At 42.6% G+C, this 14,267-nt stretch overlaps 1 protein-coding gene across 5 annotated transcripts in view; it reads left to right on the plus strand.

Annotated features, from left to right (window-relative positions):
• The window catches only part of apbb2b (amyloid beta (A4) precursor protein-binding, family B, member 2b), a 49,164-nt gene that overhangs the window by 28,222 nt on the left and 6,675 nt on the right, over positions 1-14,267 (plus strand). For 3 of the 5 annotated variants that reach the window (XM_041933224.1, XM_041933226.1, XM_041933225.1), the window contains exons 6-14: positions 472-603; positions 1,178-1,249; positions 2,258-2,308; positions 3,392-3,477; positions 3,810-3,870; positions 6,304-6,450; positions 7,015-7,142; positions 10,911-11,025; positions 12,507-12,594. In XM_041933224.1, coding sequence (XP_041789158.1) covers positions 472-603; positions 1,178-1,249; positions 2,258-2,308; positions 3,392-3,477; positions 3,810-3,870; positions 6,304-6,450; positions 7,015-7,142; positions 10,911-11,025; positions 12,507-12,594 — 880 coding nt within the window. The remainder of the gene's footprint in view (positions 1-471; positions 604-1,177; positions 1,250-2,257; positions 2,309-3,391; positions 3,478-3,809; positions 3,871-6,303; positions 6,451-7,014; positions 7,143-10,910; positions 11,026-12,506; positions 12,595-14,267) is intronic. The other 2 variants (XM_041933227.1, XM_041933228.1) reach the window with 2 other exon arrangements.

The raw sequence follows: 14,267 nt of genomic DNA on the forward strand, positions 1-14,267 counted from the left end.
GATGTACCTACTGTAATAAACTAGAGTATGTTTGAAATGCATTTAGAGCTCAGTGCTATTCTTAGTATTATTATCTCCATGATCTGAGCAGCTTAATGCTAATTTTTGTATTCTATAAAAATCTGGAGTATTTTAATAAGAACTGGCCTTACAAATTCTATTTTAAGATAAACTTATAAACAATTAATTATGCAACTTGACATACATTTTTTATGCCCAGGTAAGTACCCTATGTTTTACTACTTCAGTAGAAGTTTCCTGACCTTGGGACCAAACCGTGCAATTCATAATAATACTACAAATTTAAAAGCTCGGTATTCATCTCAACAAGACAAGTTAGCCATGTCCTTTAACCCTTTTCCTCAATGAATTTGTGTGTGTGTGTGTGTGTGTGTGTGTGTGTGTGTGTGTGTGTGTGTGTGTGTGTGTGTGTGTGTGTGTGTGTGTGTGTGTGTGTGTGTGCGCATGTAGCCATGCCAGGCAGAGATCTTCTACAGGGCATCAACTCGTTCAGGCAGCACCACCTCCGACAGCTCCGTGGAGCCTCTCCCCACTCACGAGCCCACCATCACCACATGTGGATTTGTTAACAGCTGCTACTTTGTAAGTACCCAACAAGAAGTTTCATTGTACGTACTATCAGTGGTATTCTTTATGTTTGGTAAGAATTCTGTATGGTTATTGAGGACGGTGCTTATGGTGGTTATGAGTCTGTTTTTGAGTAGTGTTGACTGAGATTAGTGGAGGAGTGGCAGAAATATGCAACAAGACAGCCGGGTAAAGAGAGTGAGACAGAGAAAGCACCGTCAATACTCCGGTCTAGCAGCAGAATACAGTAATGCAAGAACACTGAGTCAATCAATCAGAGTCGATCATGCAGAATGATGGAGGGAAGCGGAGAGAGGAAAGGAGATTGATTGAGAGGAGCATGGTGTAGATAAAATATTGATCCGGTGAGAATGCACTGATGTTGACAGATAGATGTGCCAGAATCTCAATCTGGCACATCTATCTGGAGCGACTGACCGGCAGACTACTCGAGATTAGCCAGTGATATAAGAGCCAAAATGGAAGGCAAACATGGTGAGTAACACGTCCTCTGAATTCTCACTATGGAGATTTTAGTCCTTTTTCTGATGCCTCATCTGTCTCCGTCTCCCTCTCTTTCTCTCCTTAGCCTCGCTCCACATCCCTGCAGGGGATGCCTGATCAAGAGTGTCGCTCTCAGCTTCACGAATATGAGGACAAGGTGGGACGCTTTAAATCTTTGCCATGTTTTGTCCCCTCATCCACCACTCTTTTTCTCCTGTTTTGGCCAAGTAGCCTTGAGTTGAGCTTAATATCTTTCTTGCTGTGTGTTCACGTATGTGTGTGTGTGGCATATATAGAAAAAAAAAAATTATACCTACAGCATCTAAATGTGTGTGTATATTACTGTATGCATACAGTATGTCTACTTGTATCACATACAGTGCAGTCAGTAAGTATTTGGACAGTGTTTTCACATATTTTAATTTGTTGTGGCTCTTTATTTCAGTGCATTTGATTTGAAATAAAAATGGCTCCCTATGCACTCAGGAGACAAGTGCAATAAAAGACTTAACCTCTCAGCAGCTTGTGTGCATTCATGGACAAAAGACAGTTTGTTTTTTTGTAATATTGTGTGCATCATAGCAAACAATATGTCTATACCTTCAATATGTTTATAACTTCACACTAAGTTACACTTGGGTGTTTATTTTGTAGATATTTTGTACTGTACTGTACCTTTAGTCCCTTTTTTCAGTGGCTTTCTGCATTGTGGTACTCTTATATTTCTCTCACCTTTTTGCTGACTTGGCACATAATCGCATTGGAATCGGAAGCTGGACGTCTAATCCATTTCAGATGCATCATTCTGTAGTAAAGACGGAAAAGCAACCAAAGTGTCACTGTCCAGATAAGCACTCACTGTACTCTATGTCTGTATTGTTCAGATTCTACTAATCAAGAATCAATAGATTCTCAGTAGGGAGGTGAATGTTCGATAGGAGCAAGAAACCTTTGAGAAAACATTTGAAAGTCTTGATTGACAGCTTCTCATTTAAGAAATGTTTTGCTGGGTCGCTCCTTATTGCAACAGGCACTCGGTGTGGAGTGAGCTAGTTAGCTAACAGCCTTGTTCTGTCTTTTCTTCCCTCGCTCCCCTCCCACCTTTGACCCTCAATCTTTGCCCCACCACTATGTGTGTATTCGTGTGTTTTAACGCTGTGCGTAGAAACAGGTGTGGAGTGATTTTGGCGGAAAGATTGATAGTGAAGTGTGGAAGGCAAGTATAATGCACTCAACGCCAATGAGTCTTGTTCTCTGTCTATCCTCACCCACTCTTTGAGTGTGTGCATTTATGCATTATGCACTAGAAATTCAATGCCTGGGCAAAAGCATGTGTGGCTGATGCTTCAACATAACTGCACCAACCACAGCATTTTGTCATGCCTGATGTGCAAAACATCTCCGTTATTGGGCTGCAGCAACACTCTCAACAAGTTGTTCCTTTCTTTACTTATGTGGCTAAAATATTGACATCTTTCCTATCTGCTGGCACATATCCGAATGTGTTTGCACACACAAGTGTGTGTACATACTACTTGTTAACTTTCTCTTCTTAATGCAGCATGCCCCATCACACATAACACTCCAACCCCATTTCTCCATCCAGCAGGGCCATTCCGCCCACACTTGGATGCATGCTGGCATACACTGTGTGGGGTCAAAATATTTACATTTGGTTTCTGCTGGGTTTGTGTCTTATTAGCCCTTCTCCCACATGCCCTGTAACCTGAGAATGTTTTGGCAGTTGTACGCGTCAGTGTCATGCTGGAACATGAGCTAATGTGATTTTTTTTTTCATTCCCAGGAAAAGCATGCAATTCTTTCAGAAGAAATTCGTTTTGTCTTACACAGAGGAAGCAATTCAATCATAAAGAGTCTACGCAGTGTTATCGAATAGCAAGAAGTTCCAGCATCTGAAAACCGATGCCAAACAGAACTACATTCACAAGCTATGATGAAGCTATATGAATTTGATACCCTCTTGCATTATTAAAAGGTTATCAAAATACATCTGGATCACTTCCAGCTGCATTACCTGGCAACTATAAGGTACCTAAAAATAAAACCATGTGTTGGAGACGGCAAGTCTCTTATCTGTCTGGAATTGTTATGTCCAGTGGGAGTTTTTTTTTTTTCATAAGGGAGATCTGTGTGTGTGATGACCACTGCCATACCCAGACAATATAACAGGTTACATGTGTGAAAGGGGCTTTAAGGTTGGTTGCCTTTCAGCCAACGTTGTGGGGGCTTATTTTGGTCTCATTTTGCACACTCTGATGATGTCACCTTTGTGCACCAGGACCTGCAGGCAGCCACGGTGAATCCTGACCCCAGTCTGAAAGAGTTTGAGGGTGCCACGCTTCGCTACGCGTCACTCAAGCTAAGGTGAAATACCTGTAAAAACACACACAAATCAAACTACCTCTGTGCATGATTCTTTGCAAGCCATTTGCATTCTCCACTGGTTACATCTCCTTAGTTTCTCTAATCTTGTGTTTAATCAGTGTCAGAGTTAAATGAGGTCAGACAAAGCAGGAAGTCAGTTCTTCTACTCAGGAAATGCCCTCATGTTCTCTGTTAGTGTAATGACTGCCTGTAGCCAAACGCAGGACAGGAACTTTGTTAGTAAAGCAGCTAATGGTTGCAATGGTAATGATGGCACACTGCTAATCGTATAATTACATCCTACATTTTTAATCTTTTGTTGTTTTTTTCAGGAACCGTCCAGCAGTGGAAGAGGAGGAGTCCAGCAGTGTCAACAGTGACCCAGAAGCAAAGGTAAGGAGCTTTTGTCTAAACTTAAACCAGAGGCATATCTGTCTTGGCAAAACAGACAAGTCACGATTCACTTTGTTCTGCAGCTCTTGTAGCACATCTGGTTAGAAATGTTTAGATACAGTACCTTTTACATTTCCAAATGGTTTAAAAGTTCATTTTGCAGTTTGTTTATGTGTCAGATAAGCAGCGTTTTGCATCGTGACATCTTTGTCTTGCCTTCGTGGAAACTGTAAAAAACTATAAATTTATGTGGCCGTTAGTTTGCAGAGTTACAAACTCCAGACTTATATTTGTGTGTTATTTAATCCTGCTTTTAAACACTAGAACATAATCAACATTGCCAGCACATATGGCTGCTTGCCTTGATGCTGTGTGTACGTTTTAGTCCGCTGATGTCCAAAGCCTGTTTGTTTACCGGTGGTGTTTATTCTGAGCAGGGTGGCTGTCAGCGCTCTCATCCGAGTGAGGAGATAGCTAAACAATACTGCCTCCAAGTGGTGGGACCGAGAAATACAGTTCAATGCCTCACACTGGTGGATTAATCACCAAGGCCTGTTTTAACATTCAAAGCAAAGATTCAAATGAGGCTTTTAAAGTTTTTAATGAAAGCTCAATAAAACGTATTACTCAGCAGAATGCCATGCCCATTTGACTGAATGCTGTACCAGAAAATGTCAGTGCAGGGTATAAATTAATTTAGCATCCAACTAATTAAACAGAAGAAGACATTAAATATTAATCTGATCTGATACAGAGTCATTCAGTCACAAACTGCAGCAGATTGCAGGAAGGCGAAAATACATATCAAGGTGTGTGTGTGCGGCTAAATAGATCTGAAGCATTGCAGATTAGAGTTGAAAGCCAACATTCAGCTTGATGACGTGGTGCTGATTTGGCTGTCTAGTGTCTGTTTCCCTCTGTGTGTTTCTCTGGCAGAAATTCACAATCCTTAGCAACAGTGACACTGTGATGAATACCAGACGCAAACACAGACCTACAGTCAGGGCATCTGGTTTGGTAGCGCGCACACACACACCTTCAGCAAATGGCTCACTACAGTATCAAGATTGGACTGGTCTCTTTCACCAGACTCCTGGAAACACGCAAAGATGAACCGTGGGAATTACTGTGTGTATGCATGTCTGCACATGTGTGTGAATCATTGTCTGTTGTCTCTGTGTGTGAGTGACTGATGAGCCAGACACTCATCAGCCCCACTCAGCTTCAACTCACATCCCCACAGCGAAGACATCATGTTACTGTCTGTCCTGCAGTAAAATACTTGAGAGATCCTTTCAAAGGTGCTTTGTCCAACTACAACCTCGATTCCAAGAAAGTTTGGACGCTGTGGAAAATGAAAATAAAAACAGAGTAATCATTTGCAAACAAACTGTGTTTACTGAAGTGTTCCTGAGCCCATGTAGTAACATCCTTTATACAGTCATGTGTTCCACAAAGCGCTGAACCTCGCTCCATCCTGGCTTGAGAACAACTGAGCCTTTCAAGGATGCCCCTTTCATGATACTATCACCTGTTACCAGTCAACCTGTTCACCTGTGGAATGTTCCAAACAGGTGTTTTTGGAGCGTTCCACAACGTTCCCAGTCTTTTGTTGCTCCTGTCCCAACTTGTTTGAAATATGGTGCTGCATCAAATTCAGAATAAACACATATATTACATATATATATGTATATAAAATTAGTTAAGTCGAGGACATTGAATATAAACAGTCCTTCCTTTCATCCCTGCATTGAATATATAAAACATTGCATATGTCTTTGCACAGTTTTCAGTTGCGTATATGTAAAAAATGAGTTTATTATCACATTCTGTTTTATTTATGTTTTACACCACATCCAGGCTTTTTGGGAATCTGGGTTGTACTACTCACACAACTCAAATACTTCATGCATGTACTGTATACATACATGCATGCATGCATACTTCAATCTGTGTGATATGAATATTTGATCCACGTGTCCCTTTTTCCCACAACAGACTATGATGCCACTGGTTAGCATGATAGTGACTCAATTTATTTCCTGTCTGCCACCTCTGTTTGTCTCCGTCCGTCCCTCGCTGACCTCTTTCATCATGGGTCTCTGTGGTCTGCAGAGCACTTTCTGAATGGACTGCTGAAATCAAATTAATACTTGATGAGATGGATGGTTCTCGCTCCTCTCTTGGTTTCTTCCTGTCTACCAACACGCTTTGTTGTCCTCATCTGTGTTTTCATCTCTGCAGAGTTCTGGCTTTACCCTCAGAATCCTCATCATTTTAAACATGATAGTTTCCATTTAAAGTAACACCAAAAACATGGCATTGAAGCCTTACTAGAGCCTAAAACAGAAAACTACTGGTCAAAAAGTTGTGATGTATCTGTAACTGTACTGTGTGTAACAGTATCGCTGCTTTGTGCGTGTGTGTGTCCAGTGTTTTGCAGTGCGCTCTCTGGGGTGGGTGGAGATGGCTGAGGAGGACTTGGCTCCTGGAAAGAGCAGTGTTGCCGTTAACAACTGCATCCGACAGCTGTCCTACTGCAAGAATGACATCCGAGACACCGTGGGCATCTGGGGAGAGGTGAGGAAGAGAGTGTAGTCACAAAGTATATGTGTGTTTTATATGTTTTGTTTTGTGTGTAAAATAAAGGGTTAGTAGTTGTCAAAGATGAAGGATTTGCTTGGAGAAAGCCAGGAATATGGATTAAAAGATTTGGGTGTAGCAGAGACAAAGAGCAATAGAAGTTAGCCATGGCTCCCAGTCTTCTGAAATGTGTGTCAAAAGATGGAGGGATGAGGGGAGAATGAAGAGAGGAAAGTAATGTTGTGAAACCTTTCCCTCTCTCTGCGGTGGTTGTATTTAATGTGAAGCGACAGAACAGAGAGAGAGTGAGAGCTTCATCCCTTTTTCAATAACCTTTCATCTCCCACCCCCTCTTTTTTAGGTCTGATAATTTATTTAGAGACACGCACACACTTGTGTGCACACACACAGGCAAATACACTTTAAAGCCAAGTGAAAGTAAGCATGTGACCTTTAAAGGACTACTTTTTTGCAGCGTCTTGAGCTTCAGGAAATAAGTATTGCATGTTTTTGTGATGAGATCTGAAGAATTTGTGTGTGCGACTGCCTGTGTATGTCTAGGGGAAGGACATGTACCTGCTGCTGGAGAATAATATGTTGAACCTGGTCGACCCCATGGACCGCAGTGTGCTTCACTCTCAGCCAATCGCAAGTATCCGGGTCTGGGGCGTTGGCCGGGACAATGGCAGGTTAGTCATCATGGCAACCACGTTACTTTTTTTTTTTTTTTTTTTTCCAGGCAAATTGATTGTTCTCCGTTTGCTTTTTGTTCATGATTAATCACGGCTGTATTAGAGATTCCAGTCTTATTAACCACTCATTTGGGCTTATTGAGGCTTGTGGTGTTTAGCTTCAAGTTTTTAAATACTTTTATTGATCAATTAGTCACCAGTGTAAATGAAGTTAATGGTGCAGCACACACACACACTCAGTAAAAGGTCAGGGTAACAATTGAGGGCAGCAGACGGGTGGTGGTGGTGACAGGCAGAGGAGAGGAGTTAATGATTGATGATGAAGGGAAGCTAATGAAAGATTAATTCATCAGCACAAAGTTGAGGATGAGATTGGCCTTTATTCTCTCTCTCTCTCCACACTTGACTGATCTGTCCCTCGCATTCACCTCAGCTGAGCTCAGCACAGCCGGCTTCACGGAAAGAGACAAACACACACCTAGCAGTCGCCTGTGTCTGAGGTTTGATATTCCTGAAGGTGCTTAACAACCGCTTTCTACACACAGGAATGTTAAAATGAAACTTAAAACAAACAGTGCGGTAATGCTGCTGGGTGACCAGTAAAGGGCGCTCTGCACTGCTGCTGAATGCACAAGAAAAAAAACGAATGTAGGTTATCAGGCACAGCAGCCGGGTGATGTGGGCTGGGGAGGTCGGTAGCTGCCGTATAATTTGAGCTGGCACATGTATAAGCGCACGCACGCACACACACACACACACACATGAGTGCACTCTGGAAAAGAGCTAAAAGCTCTTGGCATATGCAGAACTGCAGAAATCTGTTGCCCCGGGGATCTCTCTCTTCTCTCATTCATTCACACACACACACACACACACACACACACACACACACACACACACACACACAAACTCTTTTCTCATTCATTTACAAACACACACACACACATGCAGTGGCGTATGTTACAGCATATTTATAACGTAAGGTCACCCTGTCAGATAAAACAAACGCCTGTTTTCCGAATACTTAGCCTTTATTGCTACCATCCACATCCACATATAGTAAGAGAGTTGGAGCAGTGGGAACACCTCGGCTGCAGCAGAGGGAGGAGGAGGAGGAGGAGGAGGAGAGGAGATGGTTAGAGGGAGGAGATGGTTAGAGGGAGGAGGAGGAGAGGAGCGGGGTTTTGGCAGGAGAGAGGGAGAGAGGGGGATGAAGCTGCCAGAGGGGGAGGTATGGTTAGTGCTCACTGGGTGTGGAGCGGACAGGTTGAGGAGTGTGTGTGCACGCCTGCAGCATCGCCAGGAATAGATGGTGTGAGGGTTTAAAGACGCTCCCGTACAGAGGCACACAAACCTCCGTGAGTATATTTATATCCCTGTTATCTTACTTTTGGAACCATCACTTCTGCTGTGTGGTTTTATTATGAAGTAGCAGGAGAAGAAAGACATGAATGGCCAGGCCTCAGTCTGTAGGGGGATGCTGCTGAGCAGGTAGTTTGCGGGATGATTTTTATAGCCAGTGTGAGGTGTTCATTCACTGCTTTCCAGGAACTCAGGTGGAGCGTAAAAATCTGACGCGGGTGCGTGCGTGGTGGTTTGGTTGTGGGTGGGTGATTAAATGAGAGTTGCTGGTGCTAACTGCAAACAGAATACACGATACAGGAGTCATGTTAATCTGAATCTGGTGTTGGGGGACAAGGAAAATTATTTGTTAGGCTGAGAAGCTTAAACTTGCTTCAGTTCAGGAGTAAAACATTTTTCTTCGTTGTCGGAAATATGCATCCAAAATTTTTAATTTTAAATACTTAATATGTGTATGAAGGAATGCAAAAATAGCAGCAGCAGCATTTGCAGCACATCGTTCCCCATGTTACTTTTTGTTTTTATTTATTTATTCATGGGTTGCTGGACTGTTTTAAGGTTTAAAGATGGGAGATACTATTGAATGTGAAAGCTAGCTGAAGCGGGGCTTTTCCCTCTCATTGCTCTCCCTCTGTCACACACACTCACACACTCTTCCACCCATGCGATAGAGTGGAGTGGTTGTTAGTATAGGAACGGTACCCCCGTGCCTCCCCCTCTCCTCACGTGCCACGAAACTCATTATCACCATAGAGATTACACATTCCCACAGCAACCTTGACATTTTCTGGGGCGTCGGCATGATGATAAGATTATATTTGAAATGGGATATCAGCCCCTTTTCCTCCCCCGTTCTCACTCCCTCTCCCGTCCTCTGACTTTTATCTTCTCTCCTCATCTGGTGTTTTATTCTTCCCTCGTCTTTACGCTTTTATCTTTATCGTGAACACTGTTGCAGTTCACTTCCAATTTCCTCTCCTGGTATTTCACCTTTCTGCTATTATATTCTTCACTCTTCTGACTCTCCCTCTTTGTAACATCTTTTTTTTGCGGCTTTTAGAAACTCCCAGCCTATTTCTTTTTTTTTTCATTTAGGAAACACAAACCATCAGCGGCCAATTAAAGCTAATTGCATCCATCCAGAACATCTCTCCGTCCTGCTCCTCCTCCCGCCTTTGTTTTCCTTCACACCTTATTCAGTTTGTCAATTTTTCGTATTTTACATCAAGGTTAAGTGTGCGAAGAAATCCCTGCATTGCTGCTTTGACCGGTGCTGCACCCCCGTCAACCCACACGCACACACACACATACGCTGCTTTTGAAGCTGTTCCTTGGGAGGTAGTTCTGTCAGGGCAAAGAAGATGATAGAGTATGTAACTCAGAGTGTTTGCCACCTCCTTGTCTCTTGTCCCCCAGCAGGGGGTTGGTACAATGGAATTTTTTCTCTCTTTTATTCTGCTAACTATCTTCCTTTCCTCCCTTGCTTCCTTGGACACAGAGAGAGGTAAACACATTCCTTCCTTTCATCCCTCCACGCCCCCCCTACAATATCTCTCCATCATCTCTTGTCATTTCCTTATTGTTTAATTTCCTGTGTCTCATTTTTCTCATGTTCAAAGTGGCTCTTGATGTATTGGAGCATTGTGTGCGCACACACTCGCAGATGTAGGACGTGAAGGTGACCTCTGTCCTTCTCTGTCTACGAGCATTTTTTTAAAGTATGCGCGCACACACACAAACAGGAATCTTTTGTGGAGACTTTAAGCCTGAGGGCTTGGGCTCAGAGATCTTGTTAACCCCCGGGCCTCCGTTTCCTATTGCATGCTATATTGAAGCACACAGCTTGAAGGAAGTTATTTAGTCTGGTTTCTGAATGACGTAAATCGGTGCGCGTGCTGTACTGGTTTCATTTGGTGCAGCTGTATTTCTTTTTATTCGACGTCTTCATTCCTGTCTCCCCTCCCACCTCCCGTCTCTCTTCTTTTCGTCCCCTCTATTCAGCGGACTCAAATTGTTTTCGGCTCCAGTGGGCCCAGGGGGAAAGTTCTTCCCTGCTGTCACTCATTCAGCTCCCTCTTGCATCCCGCTGCTCTATTGATCTCTGGTGTCCATCGACCTGCATTTGTGTGTATGTGCCTGTGTGTGTGTGTGTATGTGTGTGTGTGTGTATGTGTGTCCTGTATTCATCAGACTGATAAAGGTCAGTTCATCGCTCATCTGTCTCCAAGAGCTGTCAGGCTCTAAACTGGACACACACACACACACACACACACACACACACATTACTACTTCATTATTTATGTCCCCAAGTAGTTTCCAAAACTAGTCCAACAAACCATCCTCTCATCTTCTCCCTGGTGTTTTTCTCGTTTTGTGTTGACCCTGTGATTTCCTCTCTCCCAGGGACTTTGCATATGTGGCACGGGATAAAAACACCAGGATCCTGAAATGTCATGTGTTCCGCTGTGACACGCCAGCCAAAGCCATCGCCACCAGCCTGCATGAGATCTGCTCCCGGGTAAGTGGTTCAGGCCGGATGAGGGTCCACAGACACGAGGCCAAGTTTGGATTTGGCAAATAGACTCAGGTGGAGATGACTGTGCTGGGAGATGGGAAAATGTAGTCATTATTACAATGTATTTTTACAGACGAGCTGAGCTGAAACCTCCATCGCAAAAACAACACATTTATTTCTAACATTTGCTCAAGCACCAGTAGCTGTGGTACCTGAGAAAGAACACATTCACTCAACACATTGAAATTCCCAACCTTGTGCTGCTTTACGCTATTCCGCAATCTAGGCACACATTTTAATCTTCGCACAGAGTCTCAGAAAGTCCAAAAACAAGATTAAACTCATCCAAATTTCAAGCCCAACAAAGTTTTCTTCTCCCAAAACATAGTTATCACAGAGCTTTCTGCGCACCGTGTGTCCACTCTAAGATGAATGCAGAGGAATGCAAACGTGGTTACAAGAAAAGTAAAACCGTGTTTTTTTACTGCATCTGCTTTATTCACAGAACTCACTTGGAATTAATGGGTTTTTCTTTTGTCCATGTCCCAATAAAACACAGTTATAGCTGTAGAGCTCTCATTCAATTTTCAATTTTATTTATGTAGCCTCGTAATTTAGTGTTGAATTAAATTCTATGTAGCGTTTTAAAGCTTCTTTTTTTTTTTAGAACTTCTGTTACCCGCAGATACCTTGTTGTGATCATTGACTCGAACGGAGCGTGTTGCTGAAATATTATTCAAAGAAAAAGGTGGAGAAGGAGCCATTTGTGTCCCACATTTTACCGTCAACCTATATTATAGAGCATCGAGTCTGTCTAATACAGGCTTTTAACACATAGAAGAAGGATAGATAAGGAGCGGTGGAGAATTTGTCACAGCAGGGGTTGCTGAGATGCAGAACTGCAGTGACAAACTCTCCGACCGAGGCCATGTATAATTTATGTGTGGTGTTTCTAGTCGTGTTTGTGAATGATTTTGGCTATTTCAGTCGGTGTGGGCCTGCGTTTTCGCATGTGTTTCTCCCTTTGAGTTGCACTGCAGCTTTTACCTTGTTTTGCAAAGAGGAGTGTGACCTGGTTTGTGTGTGTGTGTGTCTGTGCCTGTGTGTGTCTGTGCCTGTGTGTGTGCTCCCCAGGTGAAATGGGTAGACAGAATGACAGTATCGGGGTGAAACTGTTCTAGGTTTTCTTGAGCTCCTTTGTGTTGACTCTTTCATCTTTTTTTCCCTCCCTCATCCTCTTTCTCTTTCACACATTTGCCTCTTTGTCTCTTCACCCTCCTCCCCTGTGTCTCTGCCACGGTATACCAATTCTGCTCTGTTTTTACACGCCATTTCCTCATACTTCTCTGCTTTTGCTCCCCTCTCCCTCTTTCTCTCTCCCTCTTTCTCTCTCCCTCGCTCTCTCTCCCTCGCTCTCTCTCCCTCTTTCTCTCTCCCTCTCTCTTGCTCTCTCCCTCTCTCTCTCTCCCTCTCTTGCTCTCTAGATAATGACAGAGAGAAAGAATGCCAAAGCGATGGCTGGAGGCTCTCTCCAGGACAGGATGCAGGCAGGACTGGATCTCCCTTTACAAGGTAGGATTCATTTCATGCATACAGCACCTCACTGTGTGTGTGTGTGTGTGTGTGTGTGTGTGTGTGTGTGTGTGTGTGTGTGTGTGTGTGTGTGTGTGTGTGTGTGTGTGTGTGTGTGTGTGTGTGTGTGTGTGTGTGTGCACGCGCGCATGCATGTGTGAGTGGGTGTGTGCGTGCATTCGTGCGCAATGGTGAATGCGACAAGTTCCCGGCATCAGTAGACACATGGCAAATATAATTGCTGTGCAGTGGAAGAAAGTAACTAAATACAATACATTTACTCTAGTACTTCAGTATAAATTTGAGGTATTTGTACTTTACTTGAATCTTTTCATGTCAGTTTCTACTTCTTTTCTTCTTCTTTTTCTACTTCTACTCCACTACTCTCAAATATTTATTTTTTACTTCACTTCAGATTTTTAAGCTGTTTTGTTATAAATAAAACTGCCGAACACTTTATACGAGTACAGCCGAAACGATTACGAAGGAATCAACAAAATAATCAGCTAGTCGATTTTCCATGTCAAAACATTTAATGGTTCCAGCTTCACCATTGTGCTGTTTTTTTCTTTTTGATTTTTTTAAATGATTTTTATGTATTTGTACTATTTTTGAGGTTTACACTGTTGGACAAAACAAGCACTGTGCAGGTGTCACATTGGACTCTGGGTAGCTGTGATGGCATTTCTTACTATTTTCACAGTATTTACAAACAAAGCAATCAAGCGATTAATGGAGAAAATAATCACCAGATTAATCCATAATGAAGAATAATCGTTAGTCTAACTTCTATACAAAGTAGTTCAAAATTTGCTCCAACGAAACCAACTAAAACAGTAAAAACCTGATTTTACATTAATGACTTGAGTAATAATAATCTCATGATTTAATATATAATAGTTTAACATTCAAAGGAATAATATTTTTGCATTCAGTACTTTTATATTTTCTATTTAATACTTTAAGTACATTCTTCTATGTAAATATCATTTTCAATTCAGGACTTTTACTTGTAACAGTATTTTTGCAGTGTGGCACACTGCATACATTTAAACTGGTCATTTGTAAGAGCAGGAAGTATCCAAAAATATTCTGTGTTGTCATCTCAGTGTCCTCTGATAAGTTAGCAAGAGACGCATCCAGACAGTTTGGTTTTAATGGCTCCAAAATGATTTCCTAATCAGTCAGTGTACTTCAAAACATCCACGTTCATCACTGTGAGTCAGTCTCTGCCTTAAAGGTGCCCTGTGGAGTTTTCTTGTAAATAAACAAAGTTAAGTTTACTCTGGTGTTAATGCCGTGTGTCCTTGAAGCCTGACAAACGTGTTGAATGCATTTCCTTCCTCATGAAACATTTACAAAGCCGATCTGTTTTAATATTTGAAGTCCTGCATTGTTTACATCCATGTTTACTACCTCGCAGTCGTCTTGGTCCTCGGCTTCGGCTCATCGCTGCTCTTCGCTGCGCGTTACCGCTGCCAACTGTCGGATCAGTGGAACAGCTCGAATCTCCGTCAGAAATTTGTGTCCTGCGATTGCTCGCTCGGGTGCATGCACATGCACATTACAAAACTCTTAAAAACGTTGCCCTCTAGCTCTACTGCGGGTCAAAACTCCACCGGGTACCTTTTCACAGTTGTTTGCAGTTTGCAGATTTAGGGGTTGGTGGTCCA

Source organism: Chelmon rostratus, chromosome 3, assembly GCF_017976325.1.
Source record: "Chelmon rostratus isolate fCheRos1 chromosome 3, fCheRos1.pri, whole genome shotgun sequence".
In the NCBI taxonomy this organism is placed as follows: Eukaryota; Metazoa; Chordata; class Actinopteri; order Chaetodontiformes; family Chaetodontidae; genus Chelmon; species Chelmon rostratus.